This window comes from Nomascus leucogenys, chromosome 17 (genome assembly GCF_006542625.1).
Source record: "Nomascus leucogenys isolate Asia chromosome 17, Asia_NLE_v1, whole genome shotgun sequence".
Lineage (NCBI taxonomy): Eukaryota > Metazoa > Chordata > Mammalia > Primates > Hylobatidae > Nomascus > Nomascus leucogenys.
This window is the reverse complement of record NC_044397.1, coordinates 87,036,688-87,063,645: the sequence shown is the minus strand read 5'-3', so window position 1 is coordinate 87,063,645 and position 26,958 is coordinate 87,036,688. Positions and strand designations below refer to the sequence as shown.

The window sequence follows — 26,958 nt, the reverse complement described above, 5'->3', positions numbered from 1 at the left end:
AGTGCTACGACAGTTATACTATTGTTATATCTCTATTATAGATACTAAAGATTAAGTGACCTGAGATTAAGACATTAAGTAAACTACTAGTAAGTGGTGGAGGTTTAGTCTCTGAGACAATGCTTTCAACCACTGCACTATTTTGTGTGGTGTGAGTTCCAGAATCAAAGAATAAGGGTTGATTCCTTCACACTACATTCAAATCACCAGAAGTCAATTAAATCCAGGAAGTAATATTATTCCAAATTGCATCCTTATAAATATTAGGTTCCTCAGTGCATTTAACTCCACTTTAGTCCTCACGTATTTTCCTTCCCTAAATATGAGAAACTCATAGTATTCAGAGCCTTGAGTTTTATTCTCTAAAGGAGGCAGCAGTACTCCACCTCTATTTAGAGTCTAAATATGAGTCAATCCATTTTCTCTTTTATTCCTTCAACAAATATTTGAGCATCTTCTCTGAGCCATATATTTCTCTAGATATTGGAGATACAGTGATAGCAAGAGGAGCATATCCCCTGATCCTGTGGAACTTATGTCCAAGAGTGTAAACAATCAACATGGGGACAAATAATGTCACTTTCTTTGACACATTATTTAAAATCAAAGAATGCCTGGCCGGGCGTGGTGGCTCATGCCTGTAATCTGAGCACTTTGGGAGGCTGAGGTAGGTGATCACTTGAGGTCAGGAGTTCGAGACCAGCCTGACCAACATGGTGAAACCCCATTTCTACTAAAAATACAAACATTAGCTGGACGTGGTGGCACATGCTTGTAATCTCAGCTACTCAGGAGGCTGAGGCAGGAAAATTGCTTGGACTCAGGAAACAGAGGTTGCAGTGAGCCGAGATCATGCCACTACACTCTGACACGGGTGACAGAGCAAGACTCCATCTCAAAACATAAAATAAATAAATATATAAGTAAAATCAAAGAATGTCACTTAGTGTTTGGTGAAATGAGGAAATTTTTAAAAATAATCTGAAAGAGTGTGACTGACAGAAGGGTGGGGGCTAGTCAAGTGGGTGGTCAAGAAAGACCTGTTCAATCAGGTGGCATTTGGGCAGAAACATGAATTACAAGAAGCCTGTGAAGAATAAACTATTCTCAATGAAATCATTAATTATTGCTCAGTTGCCCCCCCACGGCGGAATGTGTTGACTCACAGTGATGCCAGTAATGTTAGTATGAATCTGGTGGCTTAGAATATTTGCCCATAATTCTTCCCTTACTCTCCGCCCTTGGCAGAGCTCATCCTCGCCCCATTGGTGTTGGGCTTGGCCATGTGTCTAGTCAACAGAATTTGGGTGGATTATGATGGATATAGATACTTTAAATATGCTTTGGCTCAGCCTCTTGTGTTTCTGCCATCTACTATGAAAAGAACATGCCTAGGAACCTCCTGGCCAAGAATAGGGAGACACCAAAAACAGAAGGGTAGAAAAAAATCCTTTCAACCACGTGAATTATTTCCAAGTCATCTCTTCAAAGAAAGCAAGTGGAAGGGGTTTTCCACAAGAATGAATGAGTAGAAAACAAGAAATTCAGTAGAGGAGAGAGGTGAAGAGAATCCCAGTGGTGATGGTGGTGGAGGCCACAATATCTCTTGTGCACCAGGCAGAGATCTGGGCAAACAGTCCGGAATGAACCATATTTTTTAAATGTGGCCAAGGACACTGCAGACCCTTCCTCCACAGTAAACACTTGGGTATAGTGAAAATAAATTGAACCAAAATTTTTATTGATTAAATCCATAATGACACTGGTATATGACTAACACTGAATTATGAGATACTAAAGGAATACTTTCAAATCTTGAATGTCTGCTCTAAGGCAATGTACTCTGCTATTTACATGGACTATCTGCTCAAGAACACAGAACAGGCCGGAAAGTGTAGTTGTCTCTGAAAAGGGTGATTTTAAAGCTTCAGAAAAGGTGAGAGAGAAGATTTTTGTTTCTTTTGAATTTAGTGCTATGTATGTGTGCTGTAAAAATGAACTAAGGTCAGGTGCAGTGGCTCACACCTGTAATCCCAGCACTTTGGGAGATGGAGGCAGGCGGATCACTTGAGGCCAGGAGTTCAAGACCAGCCTGGCCTATGTGGCAAAACCCTGTCTCTACTAAAAATACAAAAATTAGCTGGGCACAGTGGTACACGCCTGTAGTCCCAGCTACTCGGGAGGGTGAGGCAGGAGAATCGCTTGAACCCGGGAGGCAGAGGTTGCAGTGAGATCACACCACTGTACTCCAGCCTGGGTGACAGAGAGAGACTCTGTCTCAAATTAAAAAAAATGAATTGAGTAAATATGTGCACCCAAATTCCAATTACACCTCGGTTTCATTTCCACATTGTAAATCTTGGCCTTCTCAGTCTTCAGGTTAACTAACAGAATTCTAGAAATTAAGAGTAGGCTCCTCTGAGTCTGGAAGAAAAAATACTTAACAAGGCTAGACCAAAATATTTTCCCGTACATCTACAAATAATCAGATAATATTCTATACCATAAAAAATTCCTAGCAAATGTTCTAACAATATAGACGTTATATTTCAGAATTTCCGCTTTTAAAAAGTAACATTAATCTCTAAAAAGCTGAAATTATGTTTGGTGGTCTTAATATATACATTTAATTTAAATTATCTTATGAAATTTATACATATTTGTAATTTTACTTTTTAAAATAAAGGATCACTTGTTATGTCTCGCACATACATAAAAAGCTAATGAAACTTAAGAGTCTGATTTTTTATTTAAATAAAACCTTTGAGAGTCTATGGCTAATTTAAAGTAATACCAATGATTATTTCAGGAATTACATATAACCCATTTTAGCAACTAAAAGCAGATGTACGCTGCTGGCTAATGGGAAATGTTTCCTTGCTCCTGTCACAGGAGATGCTCTCCCTTATTATTTTCTGTGGGTGTCGTCATGTCTGTTTGTAATATCTGGAAACCTGCCAGCCATCATGGTGCCAGCCAACACTGGGGAGTGCAGAGTGGAAAATGGAAGAGAAACTGAGTCTCTGAAAATTTAATTTTGCGGCCAGGTGCGGTGGCTCACGCCTGTAATCCCAGCACTTTGGGAGGCCGAGGCGGGCGGATCACGAGGTCAGGAGATCGAGACCATCCTGGCTGACACAGTGAAACCCTGTCTCTACTAAAAATACAAAAAAAATTAGCCAGGCATGGTGGCAGGTGCCTGTAGTCCCAGCTACTCGGGAGGCTGAGGCAGGAGAATGGCATGAACCCGGGAGGCGGAGCTTGGAGTGAGCCGAGATAGCGCCACTGCAGTCCAGCCTGGGCAAAACAGGGAGACTCTGTCTCAAAAAAAAAAAAAAATAATTAATTTTGCTGATGAATCAAAAATTTCTGGAGCCCACTGTCCCTCTGAAAGCATGTTATATCATTCAATATACTTCCTTATTGTTCTAGCCAATGTGGGGTTTTTATTTGTTTTTTTTTTTTTTTTTTGAGACGGAGTCTGGCTCTGTCACCAGGCTGGAGTGCAGTGGCACGTTCTCGGCTCACGGCAAGCTCCGCCTCCCGGGTTCACGCCATTCTCCTACCTCAGCCTCCCAAGTAGCTGCAACTAAAGGCGCACGCCACCAGGCCCAGCTTTTTTTTTTTTTTTTTTTTGGTATTTTTAGTAGAGACGGGGTTTCACTGTGTTAGCCAGGATGGTCTTGATCTCCTGACCTCCTGACCTCCTGATCCACCCACCTTGGCCTCCCAAAGTGCTGGGATTACAGGCGTGAGACACCACACCTGGCCCCAGTGTGGTATTTTAATTTCTACTGTGTGTATCCTAACTGGATCAAACAACTAAGGGTCATGGTTCATACTGGGAACTGGAGATACAGAGATAAAGCTGATTCCATCACAGTCATCAAAACCAGCTCAGTGTCTGGTGGGGAATAAATGCACACACATACACGCACAGAGAGAGAGAGAGAGAGAGAATGTCATGGCCTAGGTGTTAATTGTCCTCCAAACTGAACAGAGGCCCTGTAAAAAACAGACACACCTAATGCATCCAATGCCTGGAGCAAGGAGCAAAGAGAAACTGCAAGAATATACAAATAGGCAACAATCAGAAAACGCAAAATTAAACCACAATTATCAACAATCAAATGCCACTATATTACCTATGAGAGTACTGAAAATATTCTTTAAACTGATGATGTCAAGTATTATCAAAGATGTGGAGAAAGCAGAACATTGATATACTGCTAGTGACAGTATAAGTCGGTTCATTTGTTTGGAAAACTGTTCAGAAGAATTTAAACTTACTAAAAAGTTGAACAGATGTGTATCCATGACCACACCCCAGCAATTCCACTCCCAGTATATACAGAAAGAAATGTGTACACCTGTGCTCCAAAAGACATGTACAAGTATGATCATAACAGCCCTATAAGGAAGTTCTGACTTCCCAACACATTATTCTTAAGAACACATAATGAAGGATTTTCAACAAGGAGCCATGCTGGGATGCTTCTTTTATGTGGATCTTGGCTAGTACTAATGGCTATGAGGGTTCCTTAAAGGAACTGTGCTGAACACTCAATAAATCTGTTATGTCTGAAGTAGGAATTAAAAGACAAAAAAAAAATGCAACAGATGGAACTAGAAAAGTTGTCAAGGATACAACAAAATAACCTAATAGGACCATACAATATTAAAAAACAGGCTATTGCAATACCAAAACAAACAAAAATACAATAAAAAAGAAAACCATTATATAATCTCACTCATGAGATGCAAAAATACTAAATAAAATGGCAAAATGAAATCAAGCAATGCATCAGAAGGATACCACGACTAACCTGGAATATCCAGGAATGGGAAAAAGTCAGTGAATCCGTCAGAATAAATTATCACATGAACAAATTAAATACTATACAAGTGCAGAAAAAGATAGTGAAATGGCATTTAATAAAACTCAGGAGGCACCACTACTTAGCTACAACAAAGATTTTCACTCATAACTGAGAGCATGATGCTGCCATTCCATCATAGCTAACAACCAGACATGGTGACTGAAATTTTCTTTTGGTTATAGCAGCCATTCCCAATGCAATTTCACCCACCTACAAAGATAATAGGTCATGGGAATCAGTATTTCAACAGTGAAGTTTGCCATACACCAGTTTAAACAAAGTTCAACCATTTTCTTCACTAGAATACTCCTTAGTCTTTTTTTTTATTTTTATTTTTTTGAGACAGAGTCTCGCTTTTTCGCCCAGGCTGGAGTGCAGTGGCTCAATCTCGGCTCACTGCGAGCTCTGCCTCCCGGGTTCATGCCATTTTCCTGCCTCAGCCTCCCGAGTAGCTGCGACCACAGGCGCCCACCAGCACGCCTGGCTAATTTTTTCTATTTTTAGTAGAGACGGGGTTTCACCGTGTTAGCCAGGATGGTCTTGATCTCCTGACCTCGTGATCCACCCGCCTCGGCCTCCCAAAGTGCTGGGATTACAGGCGTGAGCCACTGCGCCCGGCAGTCTTTTCTTTTTTCACTTCTCTTTAGTCTTTTGGTAGGCTGGTGAGGTGCTTTTGCTTGTTCCTTAAGAGGGGATTTAGTAGATACTACTTTATAAGCTTCTTTAACTGTAAAATCCTCCTTCACTGTCAAGTACTAGTAAGCACTGGTGATTCCTTGAGATATAATTTCAGAAATGTTGGGATAAGGCACCATGTCTACATTTCTTGGTTAACAGGCAAATGTGGCACCCAGAGGGAGTGGCATAATAGCCAATTACCAATAATGTATCCTGTTAAAACTTCCAAAGTACTCTGCTTTGTGTTACAGTTGATTATTAAAAGTGCAAGTGTTGGCTTTTTATGCCTTTGAAAAAGTGCAATCATGTAGAATGATGATCACTAGATGGTGAATGACTGACTGAACAGTGATATTATGAATCCCCTGTGTGCACAAAATAGAGAGGTCAGGTGTAGACTTATGACAAGGAACCACAGACATTTAGTTATCAATGCATTAGTTCTGATGGAACTGACATTATTTTTAAAAAGAAATAATTTTTAAAAAGGTCGATTTCTGTGTGAGTATATAAACACACACTCTATTTCATCGTAACTAACCTGCCTTGATGCTAGCACTAAATCATGACAGCCACCTGGTTGAAAGTGGTTACAAGAAGCCATCAATTTTAAGATGCATTGTGATTTACAAATAGTAAAATACAGCCAGGCGCGGTGTCTCACGCCTGTAATCCCAACACTTTGGGAGGCTGAGGCAGGCGCAGGAGTTCAAGATCAGCCTGGACCACATGGCAAAACCCCATCTCTACTAAAAATACAAGAATTAGCCAGTGTGGTGGTGCACACCTGTGGACCCAGCTACTTGGGAGGCTGAGGCACAAGAATCACTTGAACCCGAGAGGTGGAGGTTGCAGTGAGCCGAAATCATACCACTGCACTCCAGCCTTGGTGACAGAGAGAGAGATCCTGTCTCAAAAAAAAAAAAAGTAAAATACATACCATATGATCACACATTTCCAAAGATCATTGATCAAGGTTGACCAATCCTATTAGGTATATAATAGATCTTTATAACGGGCAACTCCAGTAGTTATCATAAGTGATCAAACTTGGCACTGGTGATAGTGGGGGAAATGGATACTATCTGCTTCTGATGTATTGCAAGATGAAGTACACATCACCATCTATGAAGTGTTCTGGTAAAAAACGTTTAAGCCTCTATTTCCAACTTCATGTTACGAGAAATGTGAAGGAGAGGCCCATATCAAATTTCACAATGAGGAAAGAAACTCATGTGTGACATTCTATAAAACAGCTTTCCTAAACTCTTCAAAAGTCTGGGTTTTTTCAAGTCTCAATTTTTTAGCTCAGCTTAAGGGATAAACTCTGAATTAAAATCCCCTCAAATTCTTTATACTGTACTAGATCTTATCCAGAATGAACTATCTGAAATTCAAATGGATGAGTGGTTATAGGAAGCTTTTCTGAATTCATTCCTCAAAACGGTTGTGCCTCTCCTAAGAATTCACCAGTAGTAATACTAATAATAAAGACAATATGAACAATAGCTAATATGCATTGAGCATAGGCTACATACCAGATACTCTTCCAAGGATATGATGCATACTAAATCCATCTAATCTCTGTAACAGCATTATTAGTTACCATCAGCATTTTAAACATCATGTCCAGAGGAGATAAGCATTTTGCTCACCATCCTACAGGTAGTATGGAGGTGAAATGGTGACGACAGTATGGTATTTGCCATGGATAAGGGTTTTCCTACATTTGTTACCTTAACAGAGTTATTCTCTAGGATGAATTTACTGAAGTTTAACAAAGACTGAATAGTGTTGGAAGGCTTCTGTACATTTAACATATCTGGTATAAATTATCTTATGCTGTTACAGGCATTAGAAAATTTGGATTCCCTCATTTGCCAAATCTTGCTATAGTATAAATATTCTGCTATTCTAATCAGAGAGGTGCAAGTGAAGAATTTCTTATTTAAATTATATTGTGACTTGTCTCACGTCTTGAAAAGTGTGAGTCTTGTCTCTCAAATTATTTCTGGGAAAGACCAAACTTTGTTTTCAATTCTCAATCATTTATGGACTGATAATTTTGTAAAATAGAATGTTATGGAAATGTCAAATTGCTATAAAAGTTCCAAATATTTACTCACTTTCCACATTTATCTCACAACTGACAGATGACAATTTTATGACTGCACTAGTCTCTGGATAATAATTTGAGTAGCATTTGTCTAAAGGCCTTCCTATAATTGTAATTCAAATGATTTCTCATTTGGATGAATTCTCTATGTACTCTAGGATATTTACTATGTCTATAAGTCTTCCCAAATTCCTTATGTGCATAAGATTACACAGCAGTATGAATTCTCTGATGTGCAGCAAGAACTGAATTAAGTTTAGGTCCTTCCCACATTCCTCCCATTTAAACTCTTTTTAACAAATACCAATTATCTGATGTAAATCAGACTTCGTATCATGAATAAAGATCTTCACACATTCCTCACATTTAAATGATTTTACATCAGTATAAATTGATATCCAATAAGACTATATGGAAGTCTAAAGGTCTTTTCATATTAGTTATATTCAAAATATTTCTCACTAGTATGAATTGCTAGATAGCAAGATAATTGTCCATAAACAGAAATGAATGGCTTTTGCACATCCCTTACATTCACGAGGTTTCTCAAGAGTTCTTATTAAGTTGTCTATACACACACACAAAATGTTCTTTTACAACTGTCAATCATAAGGTTTCATTGGTATCAGTTTTCTCATTTGAGTAAGTTGTCCACAGAAAGGCTTCCCCACATTCGTTATATTTGTAGGGTTTATCATTACTATGAGTTCTCTCATGAACAAGTTTTGAGCCATGAGTAAAGGTCTTCCTGAATTCCTTACACTGATAAAGGTTCTCACCAGTATGAAATCTCTGATGAACACTAAGTTGATAGCCACTACCAAAGGCCTTCCCACAATCTTTACATTCATAAGACTTCTCATTAGTATGGACTCTCTCATGCTTAACTAGGCTTGAACCCCAACTGAAGGCCTTCCCACATTCCTTACATTTGAAAGGTTTCTCACCAGTATGGATTTTCTGATGTTGAGTAAGGTGATAGCCACGACTAAAAGCCTTCCCACATTCTTTACATTCATAAGGTTTCTCCCCTGTATGGATTCTCTCATGTTGAACAAGGCTTGATCCACAATTAAAAGCCTTCCCACATTCCTTACATTCATAGGGTTTCTCACCAGTATGAAATATCTGATGTCGAGTAAGTTGATAGCCCCAACAAAAAGCCTTTCCACATATTTTACATTCATAAGGTTTCTTACCAGTATGGATTTTCTGATGCTGAGTAAGTTGATAGCCACGACTGAAGGCCTTCCCACATTCTTTACATTTATAAGGTTTCTCACCTGTATGAATTATCTCATGTTTGGCAAGGCTTGAGCCCCAAAAAAAGGCCTTCCCACATTCCTTACATTTATAAGATTTCACACCAATATGAATTTTCTGATGTTGAGTAAGGTGATAGCCACGACTAAAGGCCTTCCCACATTCTTTACATTCATAGGGTTTCTCACCAGTGTGAATTCTCTCGTGTTTAACAAGGCTTGACCCCCAACTAAAGGTCTTCCCACATTCCTTACACTCATAGGGTTTCTCACCAGTATGAAATCTCTGATGCACATTGAGTTGATAGGCACTTAAATAATTCTTCCCACATTCTTTACATTCAAAGTGTTTTTCAGCTGTATGAGTTCTCTCGTGTTGAACAAGTTTTGAGCCATGACTGCAAGCCTTCCCACATTCCTTACACACATAGGATTTCTCTGTATTACGAATTATTTGATGTGGAGTAAGAGATTTACTTTTTCTGTAAGAGGGTATTTTTTCATAGCTGATTATCATTTGACTGAAGTATCCCTCTTGATGTCCTTTTAGTCCCTCGAATATGCTTTTGCACTTCCAATTATTTCTGAAGATGGATGCCTCAAGGCCAATGGTTTTACTTTTTTCCTTCATCTCCCATTGGGAAAAACTTATTTCAAAAATATCCTTTTCTGAAAATATTTTTTTGGTCTCATATGTTGTTGACTCCAAATCTGAAAGGAAACAAGAAAACCACATATTTTATTTCCTTCACTAGGGAAAAAAAAAAACTACAGTAGAAATAAAAGACAAATTAGGAGACTTTACTGAACTCACTCCTGAGCATTAAGGCACTCCCCTGTTAAATAACAAACTTAGCCTTGATTTTGCAGCTCTTGTGATCTTCATGTTCTGATTTTATAGTTTTCTGGAGGATTTCACAGAGGTCGCTTCAACAAGTCCCTCATTTTCCCACGCTGATGTTCCCTCAAACCAAATATCGGCTTCCGTCAATCAAGCCCTTATGTGCCAGTTGTGGTCATCCAATGTCCCCTGCTAGGTATGCTTCTTAATGGGAATCAAATTCTTATCATAATGAGCTTTGGCTGATTTTGTTTTGTCTAACAACTCTTTTGTCTAACAACTCAATGGTTGCAACTCTGCCATTTTATCAAAGCAGCCATGGCCAATATGTAAACATATAAACAAATGGGCAAGACTATGTTCCAATACAACTTTATTTGCAAAAACAGACGGATTTGGCCTCCAGAGCCAGAGTTTTCCAACCCCTGAGATAAAGCAAATATTGCTTTCATAAATGTTCACAATTATAAAAATATAAAGTTCAATTAATTTAAATTTTATATTTACTTAGATTTATTAGCCAGACTTTTTATAAAAGGATTGATTTTTATAACTTCAAACAATGCTGCAATTATGTGAATCTACAGATTTAACCTTATTTAAAAATTTTAAATGTCTATCAATTTTAAAAATCAACAGTAATTATATTGCTATTTAAGGATCACTTTAAATTAGAAGATCTCTAATTCACTTAGACAAAATGATCTTCAGAGTTACTAATAAATAATTTCTGGTTGCACAAAAAGTTCCTAAGAAGATATTCATAAAACAGGAAGAACAAATATTTTGAGTTATTTTTCAATTAAGTTTACTTATTTCTTCACCATTGTTAAACATATTTTCTCTCAACTAAGCTCAAACTACCCTGTCAAAAATCAATGTGATACACACATCATCTTATAATACATTAATACTGTTAATTATATTTTAAAATTGAAAATGAAGCTTTAATTATAGTGTCATTCAGCATGGTATACTGACAATATTAGCAGGTTCAAATGCATATGGAAAATGCTATGTCCTATCATAATGTATGAAAAAAGTAACATAAGTATGATATGATAGAAAAGACTGATAGCTAAAGGGAAATGATGATCTTGGAGTAAACTGTCTACTCTGTATGAGGAAATTAAAGTATTATTCTTTTTCTTCAATATATGCAGAAAATCTGCATAATTTTGCCACACTTCTGTATATGCTTCAAATTTTAAGAGTCACATAATTTTCATGCTTTTAGCTACCTTATACTACACATCTAAACTATTTTTAAATAGAACAGAATTTTTTATTTAAATAAAAATTAAAATCTTGCTACCTTCTCATTATTTTAAATATTGTGTTGATGTTCTGATTAATTAGTCACAACTATTGTTCTTGTCAAAAGCTCCTCTGACAACTCTTTTTGATAATGCCTTTTCCAAATTCAGAATAATGAAACAGATTGTAACAGATTATGTCTTTCACACAAAATCTGCCTTTCAGGTTTCCTAAAAGGCCACTGAGCAAGCACAAAGATTTGCTTTCGCTTACAAAAGATACTAGAAACAATCAGGTTTCTTTGACATAATCCAGAATTTACTTACCCAAAACTACTATGACTGTGTTTTTGTTTATATAATCCCAGGTACATTAAAAACCAAAAGCTGACAATAAAAAGAGAAGTTTGGCCTTTCTACGCTAATAAGTAACTTGTTATTAAAAGGTACCTGTCCCAGCAATAATGTACTTGTCCAGTTGGAGAAGATGTATATTCATATTCATGTACCCACAGCTTATGACTTTCTATAAATTAATTTTAAGAAAGATTGTGTACCTAGGTTTAAATACCCTTGTCAGTTTGGAACACTCATAATACTCTTTCATTGTCCATAATGTGTTTTGACTTCAAGGTAGTCACTTACTTCATCCTTATAAATTAATTAGGTTTTATACCTCAATAGAGGATTTAATTTTTTTCCATTATGAAATTGTTATTATATTAAGTTAACCAGAGCCATTGAGCCTTAACAACTACAAGAAGGTTTTTCCAAACTCAAATCTACTGACATTTGGGCCCAGATCATTCTTGGTTGTGAGGGGTTTTCATGTGCCTTGCCTGTTGATGACTGTATAACATTTTGGTTGAGCTATTAAATGATGGATGATTATTGTGATGTGAATGTGGGAAGTAAGTTTAATCATATATAGTTGGTCACAGGTCTAAACTGCACTATTGCTGTTTCATTTAACAATGTCTTGCTGCTTTTTATGCATTAACATTTGGGTGTAAAGATTCTGTGGATAACCAAAACAAAGCCACAGTATTTAAGCTGGCCAACCCAATATTCCAACTGAATATGGAGGTGATCAATTATGAACTAAAAGGAGTACAGTTTTGTACAACATAGCATCAGTAGTTTAGTGAATTTTAATTTCTATGTAAGGCTCAAATTTTAATTTAACATTTTAGATTTAGATTTAACATTTTAGTTACTTACTACTTATGTTTTATGTAAGGTTTTACAGTGTCAGTAAATAAATATGGGTTTAACTTCTTTTTAAATATTAAAAAAATCATTGCAGACCCAAAAGACTTTTAGTTTATGTAGTTATATATTTTGACATTTGTCATGTTAAAAATTTAAACAGGGAAATTTTAAGATATTTATTAATTCACTTAAAAATAACAATAAACCATTAAATGTTAACATAAATGATTTGTTATAAAAATAATCTTTTCTAAAACAAAACAAAAGTTGTTTTAAATTTTTTTAAATCTTTTAAATGGCTGGTTTAATAAAAGACACATGGATTCTCATATCTGCTTCTGCATTCAATCTATGGCAATATGTTATTTAGGTTGAAATATATGAAGAAAATCATATATATGAAGTATATGAAGAAAATCTAGCCTTTCATGGATACATAATTGGAAAATGGCAGAATATTTTACTAGTCCATGCAGATAACTGTGGATATTTTTCTTTGACACCACCCTAAAACTTAAGAAATGGTGGTGTCTGGTAGGTTAAGTGCAATGTGGAATATAAAATCATATCTATGAACTTTTCATACTATGTTACATTAAAATCATTGCACTTTGAATAATCTTTTATCCATGTGTAATTTTGTAACATCATATACTGGTCATTTGGAAAATACTGATTCAAAGAGTTATGCAGATCTTTGAAATGTTGACATAGTTCATTATACAACATCAAAAAATCACATGTTAATATTACCACCCATCTCATCAAAAAAAAATCTTTATGTATTAGGAAGCTATAAAGCTCAAAATTATGAATAAACATTTTACAAAATTCTAATTTTAACATGACAGATTGAATTATATCATTGGCAACAAATATTAGTTATTCTTGAAGTGATAGGCTCACTTGCAAGACAATGTTTTCCTACTGCCCAAGTCTGAACAAAGTTTGTCATTCTTTGGCAAAAAATATGGTGTTTTGTCAAAAAAGCAGTTGGTTTAACTCACAATTTTTTTTTTTTTTTTTTGAGACATAGTCTCACTCTGTCACCAGGCTGGAATGCAGTGGCACTATCTTGGCTCACTGCAACCTCCCCCTCTTGGGTTCAAGCGATTCTACTGCCTCAGCCTCCTGACTAGCTGGGACTACAGGCGCACGCCACCATGCTCAGCTAATTTTTGTATTTTTAGTAGAGATGGGGTTTCACCATGTTGGCCAAGATGGTCTCGATCTCTTGACCTTGTGATCTGTCCGCCTCAGCCTCCCAAAGTGCTGGGATTACAGGCATAAGCCACAGCGCCTGGCCTTTAACTCAGAACTTAAACAACTGTACAAGTGGTTTTCTTCAAGGCAACCATCATACTTTGGTATACAGCAGAAGACCTTAATGGATACTTCCCATTTCATTACATAGAATATTTTTTAAATGTATATATAATCAAGGGTTGAGATTTAATAAAATGAATACTCCTTCTTCAAGATGTTCTTAAGTGAAAACAGGATTTTTCTTAACACATTTTCTTTGTGTGTGGAGTTAAAGAATGTGATCATTACTAGTACTATTTGGTGCCTCTGCCTTTGCTCATGCTAAAGCAGAGAAGATTCACCATGGCTTCTACACCACCAGTGGAAGTGTCACCATAGTGAAAAAGGCAAACCTCTCAGTATTGTTATGAGAACATTTTTCACTTTGTGAAAGGTTTGGCCCACTGAAAGAATCTTGGGGACTCCCAGGGGTCTTCAGTCCACAGTTTGAGAACCACTGCCCCACCTAGAGTAAGAATTATGCCCAGGACTAAGATAAAGCCAAACTATACCTGCCTTCAAAAATCAATTCTTAAAAAGATCATTGTGATCTGCTATTAATTTAACTGCTTGCCTGAACAGTTCTAAATAATTATTAGGAAGATAATAAAATCCCCAGGCCGGGCGCGGTGGCTCACGCTTGTAATCCCAGCACTTTGGGAGGCCGAGGCAGGCGGATCACGAGGTCAGGAGATCGAGACCACGGTGAAACCCTGTCTCTACTAAAAATATAAAAAAATCAGCCGGGCGTGGTGGCGGGCGCTTGTAGTCCCAGCTACTCGGAGAGGCTGAGGCAGGAGAATGGCGTGAACCCGGGAGGCGGAGCTTGCAGTGAGCCGAGATCGCGCCACTGCACTCCAGCCTGGGCGGCAGAGCGAGACTCCGCCTCAAAAAAAAAAAAAAAAAAAAAAAGAATAAAGGGAAATTAAGGCATTTCCAGAAAAAACAAAAGCTGAAGGAGGTGTGATTACCAGTAGACCTACTCTAGAAGAAATGTTAGAGGGAGTGTTTCAGGCTAAAGTGAAAGGACACTAAACAGTAATTAGAAGCCATAAGGAGAAATAAAGAACACTGGTAAAGGTAACTACATGAGTAAATATAAAAGTCAGTATTATTGTACTTTTGATTTATTGATTTAACAGACAAATGCATAAAATAACAACTATAAATCTGTGTTAAAGTAACCAGGCACTTCAAAGCAATACCTGATTGTAAAACTAGAGCAGGGAAATTTCATACAAAATGAACCTCTAACACCTTGTTTATCAGAAAACCAGGAGGTACTCAAAGAGTGACAGAGATGTGCCAAAAAGCCATATCATGAAAGGATTCCCACTGACCAAATCTAGACAAGCTCCAACACTTTGAGCTTCAAAATAAATGACAGAAAAAACCAGAATATAGCCCATTGACTAGAAATCCAACACATGAATAAATGGAAAGTTTAAAGAGGAATACAATATTTATTTATTTATTTATTTATTTATTTATTGAGGTAGGGTCTTGCTGTGTCACCCAGGCTGGAGTGTGGTGACACAACCTCCGCTCACTGCAGCCTCAACCTCTTAGGTTCAAGCAGTCTGGCCACCTCAGCCTCCCCAGTTGCTGGGACTAAAGGTGTGCACCACCACAGCCCAGCAAATATTTTTGTATTTTTTGTAGAGATGGGGTTTTGCCATGTTGCCCATGCTGGTCTCGAACTCCTGGCCTCAAGCGATCCAACCGTCTCAGCTTCCCAAAGTGCTGGGATTACAGGTGTGAGCCACCACTGTGCCCAGTTCCACAATATTTAATAGTTTCAAAGTTCCTCCCCACAAAATAGTTATGGAAAGGAAAAAGAGCAACTGCACAAGGGGGAAGCCAGCAGACACCACCTTAATCAAGTGCTCAGAGTGAATAACATGAGTAATGACAAATTATTCACACTACCCAACAAAATGCAGGGAGAAGAACGCAGCATCAATTCTGTGATAATCCTGCCAAAGATCCACACTCTAAATCTAATCAAGAAGAAAGAGCAGACAAACCCAAACTGAGGAACACTATACAAAATAACTGGCCTGTAATCTTCAAAAGCATCACAGATATATATGCAAGTCAAGGAAAGACATGTGAACGGTCTCAGACTGAAAGAGACTAAACAATCCAAATTCCACAAACAAGAACAACAAAACAATATATTATCTGGCCCCTTCCTATCTCCCTGGCCTGATTTCTTAGTACATGTTCCTTTAATAACTCTACTCTAGAGTTCTGGTAAAGTTCCTTTCCAACAACAGGGCCTTTGCATTTGCTGTTCACTGTGATTGATCTGTTCCTCTGCCAGATATTCACATAGCTAGATCCCAGGCTCCACATCTCTGTTCAAGAAAGCATTCCCTGACTATCTTACCTAAATTAGCCCTGTCAGTCCTCATCATTTTCTATTCCCTTGTGCTATTTACCTTTTCCAAAGAATTTGCTTCATTACATACTATTTATCTATTTATAAATTTACTTATTTGATGTTCCTCCTTTACTACAAAGTAAACTGCATGAAAATGGGCAAGTTATCAAAGCTTGCTCATGATTCAATTGATAGTGCTCAGTACAAGGCTGGCCAGGAGTAGACTTTCAATATAATATTTGCAGAATTTATGAAATCTGGTTTCTTTGCCATGGTTATGAAATAAATGTCCTATAATGCAAATCCAGCCCCTTGGCCATTAAAGGAGAGAGGCGATTGCAGGGAGGGCCCGAGAATGGTGTAAAGCTCACTGAGGGATGGGGAAGATCAACATGTTTAATGAACCCACTTCTAACCCAGCAAGTATAAAAGCATGCCCTCGGGAAGGGGGAGAAGAAATTCACCTGGTTTCTTCAAAGATAGCCCTGTAATTTCCAGTGCAGAAAACTGATGATGCAAAGAGGAGACTCTAAATTATTTCAGGCAGATGACCTTACCCAGTGACACCAAGTTACTATAGTTCTCCAACATTACATCCACGTACAAGTCCCTCTGAGCAGGGTCCAGGCATTCCCACTCCTCCTGAGAGAAGTCGATGGCCACATCCCTGAATGTCACCAACCCCTAAAACCAAAAACCCATGTATTACTTGTGAAATTAAAGAAAACATTTCCAGGAGGAAAAAAGAGGGTACAAAGGATGAACTACAAAGATGGGGAGAAATATAACAATCAAGTAGGCTGAAAGCCTCTGATATAGGTAGGAAAAGGCAAGAAAATCTGTGACTAAAGCTGGATGTCACCATGTTCTACAACAATCTTGTCATAGCAGGAAAAACTTCCCGGATACTGTAAGATAACTCAGCTATCCAGATCTGTCTGGTAATATATTTTAAAAATCTCAGTTTCTTCTCTGTTAAATAAAAAGTGCATGTGTATACATCATGCATATTTACAATGTGCTATGTGCCTTCCTCATAAATTCTTTGTAAAAGTGAATTGCTCACCATCTTTCCCCTTTAAGAAATAAAAACAAGGCCAGGTGCAATGGTTCATGCCTGCAATCCCAAGCACTTCGGGAGGCTGAGGCGGGCAAATCACTTGAGGTCAGGAGTTTGAGACCAGCCTGGCCAACATGTGAAACCCCATCTCTACTAACAATACAAAAATTAGCCAGGTGTGGTGGCAGATGCCTATAATCCCAGCTACTTGGGAGGCTGAGGCAGGAGAATCGCTTGAACCCGGGAAGCAGAAGTTGCAGTGAGCCGAGATTGTGCCACTGCACTCCAGCCTGGGTGACAGAGCAAGATTCTGTCTCAAAAAGAAAGAAAGAAATAGGAAAACATGAAAACTTTTTTTCAAATGTACTACAAAATCTTTATTTTATAAAAATGATTCCCATTAAATTAGGGACTATCATCAAGACTCAAATACATCACTGTTAGATTACATCATAAGCATTTTTTCTTATGATGAATAAACAATATTTTTATTTGTTGCAATTCATTTTATCCTCTCAATATATGACCTTAGTCACTCAATTGTATCTGTACATTTAGGCTGAACAAAACTTCTGTAGATTTTCTTGGTTGTGGAAATATATTATCATCTAGACCTTAGGCATCATCTTATCTGTTACTATCAACTACCCCTCGCTTAGTACTTTACTTGTTCCTGAGTTACACAGTACTGATACAGGACACATGAGGATACTGATATAGGATGTTGCACATGACACAAATGTCACTCATGGCCTACACATCCTGGTTGACGACAAAATGACTTCAAAGTCAACTGGTTCAAAATCCACTGGTGGTGGAGTCCTTTGGTGACTCCAAAGACCACTGGTCTTCATCTCTTAGGAAATTCCTGGAAAGAACCACTAACTCCCCTCTCTCTAACCTGAAGCACCTCCCAACACATGCAGCTTCACATAAACTGAGGTTGAGACCAAGCAACCCCAAAGTCCATGTTATCTCTGTGGAAAACTTGGGTCTATGGAGAAGTTCTATAGGTCTAAGGAAAATTAACAAAAAGATTCACATGCCCTAAAAATCACAGTATTTCATGGAGAGAAAAATACCAACTTACATCAGTCATGGTTCTGGAATTGCAAGAACTAATTAATGCTCCATGGGATTCCTCTATTGGTGAAGCACAGAATCCAGAAAAGCCAGAACTGGGGAGGGAAAACGAAGTGTTAAACCAGGTGTGCCTCAGTGATCCCATCCTGACTTACGCTAATGGAAGATCTTATCTTCTCCATGCCTGCTTCTGCTACACACCCCACACACCACTTATGGAATTCAAACTTTCACCTAAACCCCAAAGTTCTTCAGCAGGGAGGTTTCTGGCAGTGTCTGGTTCTGAGGATGTGAAACTGGACCTGGGATTCGACAATTCAGTCCTACCCAGGAAATCAGATCATCCTCCTTCCATTCCTGCCTCTCAGGAATACCTGTCATGGTCCAAGCTAGAACGCCCTTCTTGGGCTCAGGACTGACGGAAGTTGGTCAAAACATGAGAGCTGGACAGGATGTATAAGGAATTCATCAGGAACCCAAAAAGCTGACTTTCTAATGCATATGTCAGAATATTCATGACACAGAACATCATGCAATGAGTACATGCTAACTTAGAGAAATAATCAAGATATACTCAATAGAAAACGGAGTTATGAGATTTATGATATGATTACATTTATAAAATACATATATATCAATACAGAAAGACTGACAATCACATCACTGGATGAAAAAATGTTTAGAAAGTTATACATCTCAAGAAAGAAACAGGCCGGGTGTGGTGGCTCAGGCCTATAATCCCAGCACTTTGGGAGGCTGAGGTGGGCGGATTATGAGGTCAGGAGATCGAGACCATCCTGGCTAACACGGTGAAACCCCGTCTCTACTAAAAATACAAAAAATTAGCCGGGCGTGGTGGCAGGCACCTGTAGTCCCAGCTACTTGGGAGGCTGAGGCAGGAGAATGGCGTGAACCCGGGAGGCGGAGCTGGCAGTGAGCCGAGATCGCACCGCTGCACTCCAGCCTGGGTGACAGAACAAGACTCCATCTCAAAAAAAATAAATAAATAAAATAAATAAAAAATAAAAAAATAAAATTATATATCTATATATATTAATAACATTTATCTTTTCATTATGATCATAATGTTTTCTGTTTAGGTAATCCACACAATCATTGTAACCATGGCCATACATTACACCAACTGTATAATTTCTACATATGCCTATGTCTTGCCTAGAAAAAAAAAGGATGGAATTCCCCAAGTTATGCCATGGATATATTAATGGAATAATATTAATGAAATGATATTAATATATCCATGGCATAAGTTGAGGAATTTCATCCATTTTTTTTCTTTTTTTGGGGGAGGTTTTATTTTTTTGTTCCCCTTCCATTAATGAGGTTTTGATTCTGCTTTTCTTATCTTGACTGATGGATTTATTTTGTATCTGAACCTGTCTTAGACATGGTACTCTCCAGATAACTGAATCCAGATAACTGAATCACCTGATCCTATTAGGCTCACTTTGCAACCAACATCAGTAGAATAAAAACTATAAAGTATAAACCTTACAGAATAAATTCCATTTGCCTCCAAATGCTTGATCATGGTTCAACAGTATTGCTTATAACTGCCTTCCTATGAGTTCCTAAAGCAGGTCCCCTGGATTGCCTACTGGCCTTTGTTGCTGACTGCTGGCTGCCTTATGCTTACCCCAAGGCATATTTGGTCTCCAAGGTAACAACTATGTCTTCCAAACACTGTATTACCCCCTAAGTACAAGTATCAGAGGGTCAGGCATTTGGGGCAAATTCTTTACCCAAAACTTCACTTCTAGAAATGTATCCTTAAGAAATAGGTAAAGAAGGGCCAGGTGCGGTGGCTCACGCCTGTAATCCCAGCACTTTGGGAGGCCAAGGCGGGTGGATCATGAGGTCAGGAGATCGAGACCATCCTAACATGGTGAAACCCCGTCTCTACTAAACTACAAAAAAAATTAGCTGGGTGTGGTGGTGGGTGCCTGTAGTCCCAGCTACTCAGGAGGCTGAGGCAGGAGAATGGTGTGAACCCAGGAGGCAGAGCTTTCAGTGAGCCAAGATCACACCACTGCACTCCAGCCTGGGCGACAGAGCGAGACTCCGTCTGAAAAAAAAAAAAAAAAAAAAGAAATAGGTAAAGAAGAAAGAACCACACAAGATGAATACACAAGGGTATTCAACCAAAAATGATTTCTGGTAACCAAAAATGAGAAACTACGTAATAGTAAGCAAAAGGTTTAATAAATTATGGCCCACCATGTCCTCATTAGTTATGATGGTGTTGGTTCATGTTAATTGATGAAGAAAGACATGCATGATCAATTCCTTAGGCAGGCAGGTTTGTAACTAACATAATGTGGGAGGTATATTCTATTAAAATTAAGATAAAAGTTCTGGTATCAGACCTTTAGGATGTGAATTTGAGCTTGATAGTTATCCATTTCTCAATACCTCTGTTTCCTCATCAGTAAGAGGGGTGAGAACAGTGTCTACCATAGAAGAGTAAGTAAGAAATCCATACAAAATACTGAATGGTATATGATAATTGTTTATAAGCTGTCTTTTTTTTTTTTTTTTTCCAGAGACAGGGTCTTGCTCTGCTGCCTAGGCTGGAGTGCAGTGGCACAAACACAGCTCACTACAGCCTCAACCTCCTGGGCTCAAGTGATCCTCCCAGCTCAGCCTCCATCCCCAGTAGCTGGAACCACAGGTGCATGCCACCTTGCCCTGCTAATGATTCTTCTTTAAAATTGTTTGTAAAGACAGGGTCTCACTGTGTTGTCCAGGCTGGTCTCGAACTCCTGAGCTCAAGGAATCCTCCTGCCTTGACCTCCCAAAGTGCTGGGATTACAGGTGCAAGCCACCAGGCTTGGCCACATTTTCATCATTATTATTGAAAATGAAGAATGTTAGTGTCCCTCATCCTGTTATGACAAAGAAATTTAAGGCTACTGTATTTTGCTCACAGTAAAATGTGTCTTTCTCAGACCTGCTTTCTTATAACGTGAACTCAAATTTCACAGGTCAACCTTGAGTCTGCTATTCTTCCTAAATAACAATGTGAGCAAAACAGGTTCTCAGAAACATATAGAGGAAAATACCCCTTCCTCCCAGAAGATGCATAGAGATTCAGCATCATTAAGCTGCATCAGAAAATACAACCTGATTAGGTATCAAGCTGAGAACTTAACCAGAGGCTCAATCTTACTCTTCTGTACAAATTGGTGGTTTACTTAAACATTTACAACCAGAACCTTCTTATTCTACCTCCTGGTATTTACACCTGTCCTTGGAAATATTATCTGTAAAATGTATTTTTTGTAAGATGGCTGTATATTGGAGATTATTGCCATTGTCTGTAGAGGTAACCTTTAAAATAATCTAATTCTAAAACACTTTTTTGCCTGGTAATTCATTTTTAAATGACATTTCTATAATCCCAGAAGTTGTAAATATTTGAAGATTTTCAAGTAGGGGAATCACTAGTACTTCCCTCTTCTCCCTAAGTATTCAAGATTAACATAAAACCTAGATCTGGGTTGGATTTCTTTTTCAAACTAAGAACTAAGGAGTCTTCAATTCATTTACGTCACCAACTACTATAATTTTATTCTGCAGAAAAAAAAAAAAACAGACCCATAGGCTCAAAGGAAAAAGGATTTAAATAAAAATATTCCAAAGTGCCGGGTGTGGTGGCTCATGCCTGTAATTCCAGCACTTTGGAAGGCCAAAGGAGGCGGATTGCTTGAGCTCAGGAGTTCAAGACCAGCCTGGGCAACATGGTGAAAACCCCATCTCTACCAAAAACATGAAAAATTAGTGGGGCATGGTGGCACACGCCTGTGGTCCCAGCTACCTTCCCTCTGAGGTGGGAGGATCGCTTGAGCCTGGGAGGTGGACATTGCACCACTGCACTCCAACCTGGGTGACAGAGTGAGACACTATCTCAAAAAAGAAAAAAAAAAAAAACACCAAAACATGAAAAATGATTAACTCTAAAGGATGCAATTTTTAGCTTCCTTCTCTATATGTCTCCTGGACTGCTGAGTTTTTTTTTTGGACCAAGCCTGCATTAATTCCATAATTGGAACTATAAAGACATTTCCAAACGTAAAAAAACTGAGTGACAGGAGGAATATATTTCAGTCATTAAGAAAACTAAACAAACGGGGCCAATGCTGAAAATCAGTGGGCCTGAAACAATTTACACCTACCAGCTCTTGAACATCCTGTAGCTGTTATTCAACGTAATGAGACACGTTCACTGTCAAGATTCTCCTGTAAATCAACACAAATTAGATAAACCACCTTCAAAGTCTGCGGAAGAAAATAAATGTGCATAAACAAAACAGTATTTGGTACAGAGTAGATGCTCAATAAGTATGGCTGCACCTCTCCACTTCTTCAGTGAATGACCAATTAAAGTAACATTTTAATGTAATCCTTGAAATATGTCTTCCAAAACTCTGTCTTATTAGATGGGATTGACACATAACACAGTATTTTTGAGCACTTTTGTTCATAACTATAATGATTGTTTAAAATTGTATCATTTATATTTTTCCTTCCTTTGACTCTTTATAAACTTAATTTTTATTAGGTGCATATCATTCCATCACTAGATATACTGCAATTTACTTGACTATTTCCATTCTATTGGACACTAATTTTTTTTTTTTTTTTTTGAGATGGAGTCTTGCTCTGTCGCTCAGGCTGGGCTACAGTGGTGCTTTCTTGGCTCACTGCAACCTCTGTCTCCCAGGTTCAACCAATTCTCCTGCCTCAGCCTATTGAGTAGCTGGGTCTACAGGCACATGCCACCACACCCAGCTAATTTTTGTAATTTTAGTAGAGATGGGATTTCACCATATTGGTCAGGCTGGTCTTGAACTCCTGACCTCAAGTGATCCACCCGCCTCAGCCTCCCAAAGTGTTGGGATTACAGGCATGACCCACCGCGCCCAGCTGGACACTAATATTTTTCAAGCTCTTTCCCAGCAATTACAGTCTTTTTTCCAGAACAATGGAGCTAGATCTTTTCGGGTCATGGTCACTTTTGATAATCTCATGAAATTATAGACATTTTGCCCACTTAAAAAAACACATTTACATATATTTACAGAAATTTGGTCTCAATTTCAAGGGGTTTTGGTCACCTGGAAGCTCATCAATGGAACAAGAAGACCTCAGGTTAAGACTTCCTGTCGTAAGGCTGGGCACAGATGCTCATGCCTGTAATCCTAGCACTTGAGGAGCCCAAGGCAGGCAGATCACTTGAGTCCAGGAGTTAGAGACCAGGCTGGGCAACATAACAAAACCCCCTCTCTATAAAAAATACAAAAAAAAATGGTCAGGCTTCACGGCACGTAGCTGTAGTCCCAGGTACTTGGGAGCCTGAGGTGGGAGGATCACTTGAGCCTAGGAGGCCAAGGCTACAGTGAGCCATGATCATGCCACTGCACTCCAGCCTAAGCAAAAGGCCAAGACCCTGTTTAAACAAAAACAAAAAGTTTTCCTGTCCTAGATCATTTGAGCATCTGGTCACTTTTGTGTGTGTGTGAGACAGTCTTGCTCTGTTACCCAGGCTGGAGTGCAGTGGCGTGATCTCGGCGCACTGCAACCTCCGCCTGCTGGGTTCAAGCAATTCTCCTGCCTCAGCCTCCTGAGTAGCTGGGACTACAGCCACCCACCACCATGCCCGGCTAATTTTTTGTATTTTTAGTAGAGACGGAGTTTCACCATGCTGGCCAGGCTGGTCTCGAACTTCTGACCTTGTGATCCGCCCACCTTAGCCTCCCAAAGTGCTGGGATTACAGGCGTGAGCCACCACCCTCAGCCCCCACTATTTTTAGTTAATTTGCAAGCACCCACACAATCAACTTCATATTTCTGTTACTCTAATCTGTCAAAAGTTTACGGGAAATAATCTAGAAGAGCCCAATAATAGCAACTCAATATTCAGTAAGCCCATATCATGGGGATGACACTGCTCTACGAAGCTTTACACATAATAACTCATCTTACATCATATAAACTCCATTAGGTAGGTACTATCCTGTCCCTATTTTATAGATGTGGCACAGAGGGCCTGAATCAATTGTCTAAGTACACACAGCTACCAACAGGCAGAGCCAGGATTTGAATTCAGATACTTTGGATCCAGAGCCTTAATTTTTTTGTTGTTGTTTTTTGAGATGGAGTCTCTTCCTGTCACCTAGGCTGGAGTGCAGTGGTGCAATCTTGGCTCACTGCAACCTCCACTGCCCGGGTTCACGCCATTCTCCTGCCTCAGCCTCCCGAGTAGCTGGGACTACAGGCGCCTGCCACTACGCCCAGCTAATTTTTTGTATTTTTAGTGGAGACGGGGTTTCACCGTGTTGCCAGGATGTTCTCGATCTCCTGACCTCATGATCCACCTGCCTTGGCCTCCCAAAGTGCTGGGATTACAGGCGTGAGCCACCACGCCCGACCCCAGAGCCTTATTTTTAACTACAACATAGTACGGCTTCTTACATGCCACACAAAGCTGGACTTGAAAGAAGTCATGCTTGGAAATGTTACAGACTTCTATCTAAAGATTATCTGAAAGTTCCCACCCTTGTTGGTGCAAATTACAAATCCCTATGCTCAAAGCTCAATCATATTTCCACCCCTAAAAGCCTCACAAAGCAGACAACATTGTCATGTACTGCCAGAAACATTCCCTTACTTAAAATCCCTTATACCTTGCCTTTCTTTAAGAATCATGTCTATGGGCCAGGCATGGTGGCTCACACCTGCAGTCCCAGCACTTTGGGAGGACAAGGCCAGAGGAACACTTGAGCCCAGGACTTCAAGGTTGCACTGAGCTATGACTGTACTACTGCACTCGCCTGGGCAATAGAGTGAGACCTTGTCTCTCAAAAAAGTAAAAAAAAAAAAAACTTTTTAATTATGACTACAGAAAAGATAAAAAATAATTTGTATATAACACCACCTAATTACTGATCTCTTCAAATAATCATAGTATAAAATAATGCTCTAATAGCAGTCTACAAGAGGTGCCTTTCTATAACTCTTCAGTGCATCATAATGCACTGAAGTATTTGAACAATTTGCCATATGAACAGGTGGGTAAGAATTGAGGAGAAGAACAATAGGGGGCCACTGGGAGGAAATATGTACCAGCATGGCGGGTCATGTGACTGGGAAAACCCAGTCAAGATATTTCAGGCCAAGGAAAGAAAATGTTCTCATGACCTCGAAGCAAAGGTAATTGTATGTATATGTATTTAAAAAGTATGTATAAAAAACCTCACCTGAACCTTGATTTCTAAACATGCAAAAATCCTTTTCTCCTCTTCAAACTCCTTCTTAGAAATCTGGCAACCTGGCAGCACTGGGGGAAAAACAGTAACGAGATATCAGCATTTCTAGCGCGTCACAGACTTAATTAAAAAAGAAAAAGAAGAGCAAAACACCCTCTGGGGCCACTTCTGCCTTCATCCACACAAAACCAAACGGAACGAAAAGGGAGGCTAGAGTCTGTCTCTGTGTTGAGGGCAATTCTTGGGGACAGAGGTCTGCTTGCAATGGCCCTGAAACATGTAGCTCACCACCCAAGAGCTCCTAGAGGCGCCTCTTCTAGGAATCCCACCTCTAGAACTTCCCCATCAGGTCTTGACAAGATCCTGTCCCGCGGACACTTCCAGATCTAAACTTCTCATCCTTTTTGCTTGAAACGTTCATTATGGGGTTTAGCATAGACTTCTTTCTTGCGGTCATTTAATTGTGGCAGGCCCGAAGACAGACTAAAGGGAACCTAGAGCATTTGGTCAAAGCAAATCACATTTACAAATACGGCCACGCACCCCGTCAGCCCGTCATACATTCACAACTGCACCCACCTCCGCGGAGACACGCCCCGTCCCTGCCACGCCGTCTGAGACACACTATCCCTCGGCTGCTCGTGTGCACACAGGCTTGAGGATCCGGACACGACACGCTCTGTCCGTGACCCAGCCCTCCCCACCTCCAGCGCCCCCGAGGCCACCCCCACCCTCACTGCCGGTTCCAATCGGGCCCCGGTAAAGCCAGCCGAGCCCTCCCAGCTTCACCCGGGCTGATTACTTCTACGGACACGACCAACTCACCGTGCAGAGTCCAAGAACCTTAAGGACACCGGAAAAGGACCCGGAGACCCGTAGTTAGTTTGGACCCAGAGGCTGATGGGAAACAAGAGCCTGGAAATGCTCGCAGGCTAGGAGAGTAGCTTCTGGCAGGCAAGCTCGCCCCGCCCCTAAAAGACCTGTGCCCCGGAGACTTCTGGGAAATGTAGTCCACAGCGGGAGAGTCTCCGGAAGTTGAAACCTGGACAGCAGGGATGCTCCCAGCATGCAATTTGGCTTCACCTGTCAAAGGCGCTTTTCCCGAAGACTCCCGGGAGCTCTAGCTTTTGCTTGAGGGTCTTTGGTATTGACTGAGAGCGAATTAAAAGGTTCTCAGCTTTCGCTAAGGAACGCATTCTGGAGTCTAGAACAGGCGAAGATGGGACTGGGGTGTCTGGGTACTTAGAGATGAGCGAGCAGGGGAATCCGGGGTAGGTTCCCTGGAAATGACCTGCGCGACACTACCAGTTTACCTGGGTATGAGCGCCTGGAACAGTGTCTGGCAATTGAACAGATGGGTGTGTCTTGCTGTGAGGGAGTTTCTTAGTTCGATTCGATGTCTAGGACCCTGCGTGGACTTGTTTATGTTCATGGGATGGTTTCTAAATTTATGCCTGTGTGAGTCTGTTTTATTAGGTGTGAGATGAACTGTGTTACAGATTTTGTATGCCGCTGTTGAAAGACAACAATAAGTGGTCGTGAGTGGATATTGTGACCGTGGAGACTTATGGCAGTGCAAAGGCGGCCATA

The 26,958-nt window shown here is 39.6% G+C and overlaps 1 protein-coding gene across 2 annotated transcripts; it reads right to left on the bottom strand.

Annotated features, from left to right (window-relative positions):
• Positions 1 to 8,036: 8,036 nt before the first annotated feature.
• On the bottom strand, positions 8,037 to 26,330 carry ZNF283 (zinc finger protein 283). Of its 2 annotated transcripts, none has more exons than XM_030796884.1 (6): positions 26,194 to 26,330; positions 25,360 to 25,439; positions 22,276 to 22,339; positions 18,087 to 18,174; positions 16,494 to 16,620; positions 8,037 to 9,647 (listed from the first exon to the last, which is right to left on the bottom strand). In XM_030796884.1, the coding sequence occupies exons 3-6, from the start codon at positions 22,287 to 22,289 to the stop codon at positions 8,281 to 8,283; spliced, it is 1,596 nt and encodes a 531-aa protein (XP_030652744.1). In that variant the 5' UTR covers positions 22,290 to 22,339; positions 25,360 to 25,439; positions 26,194 to 26,330; the 3' UTR covers positions 8,037 to 8,280. The 2 variants fall into 2 exon arrangements, with proteins under 2 accessions (XP_030652744.1, XP_030652745.1); XM_030796885.1 differs by lacking the exon at positions 26,194 to 26,330 and adding an exon at positions 25,948 to 26,009.
• Between the last annotated feature and the right edge of the window lie 628 nt (positions 26,331 to 26,958).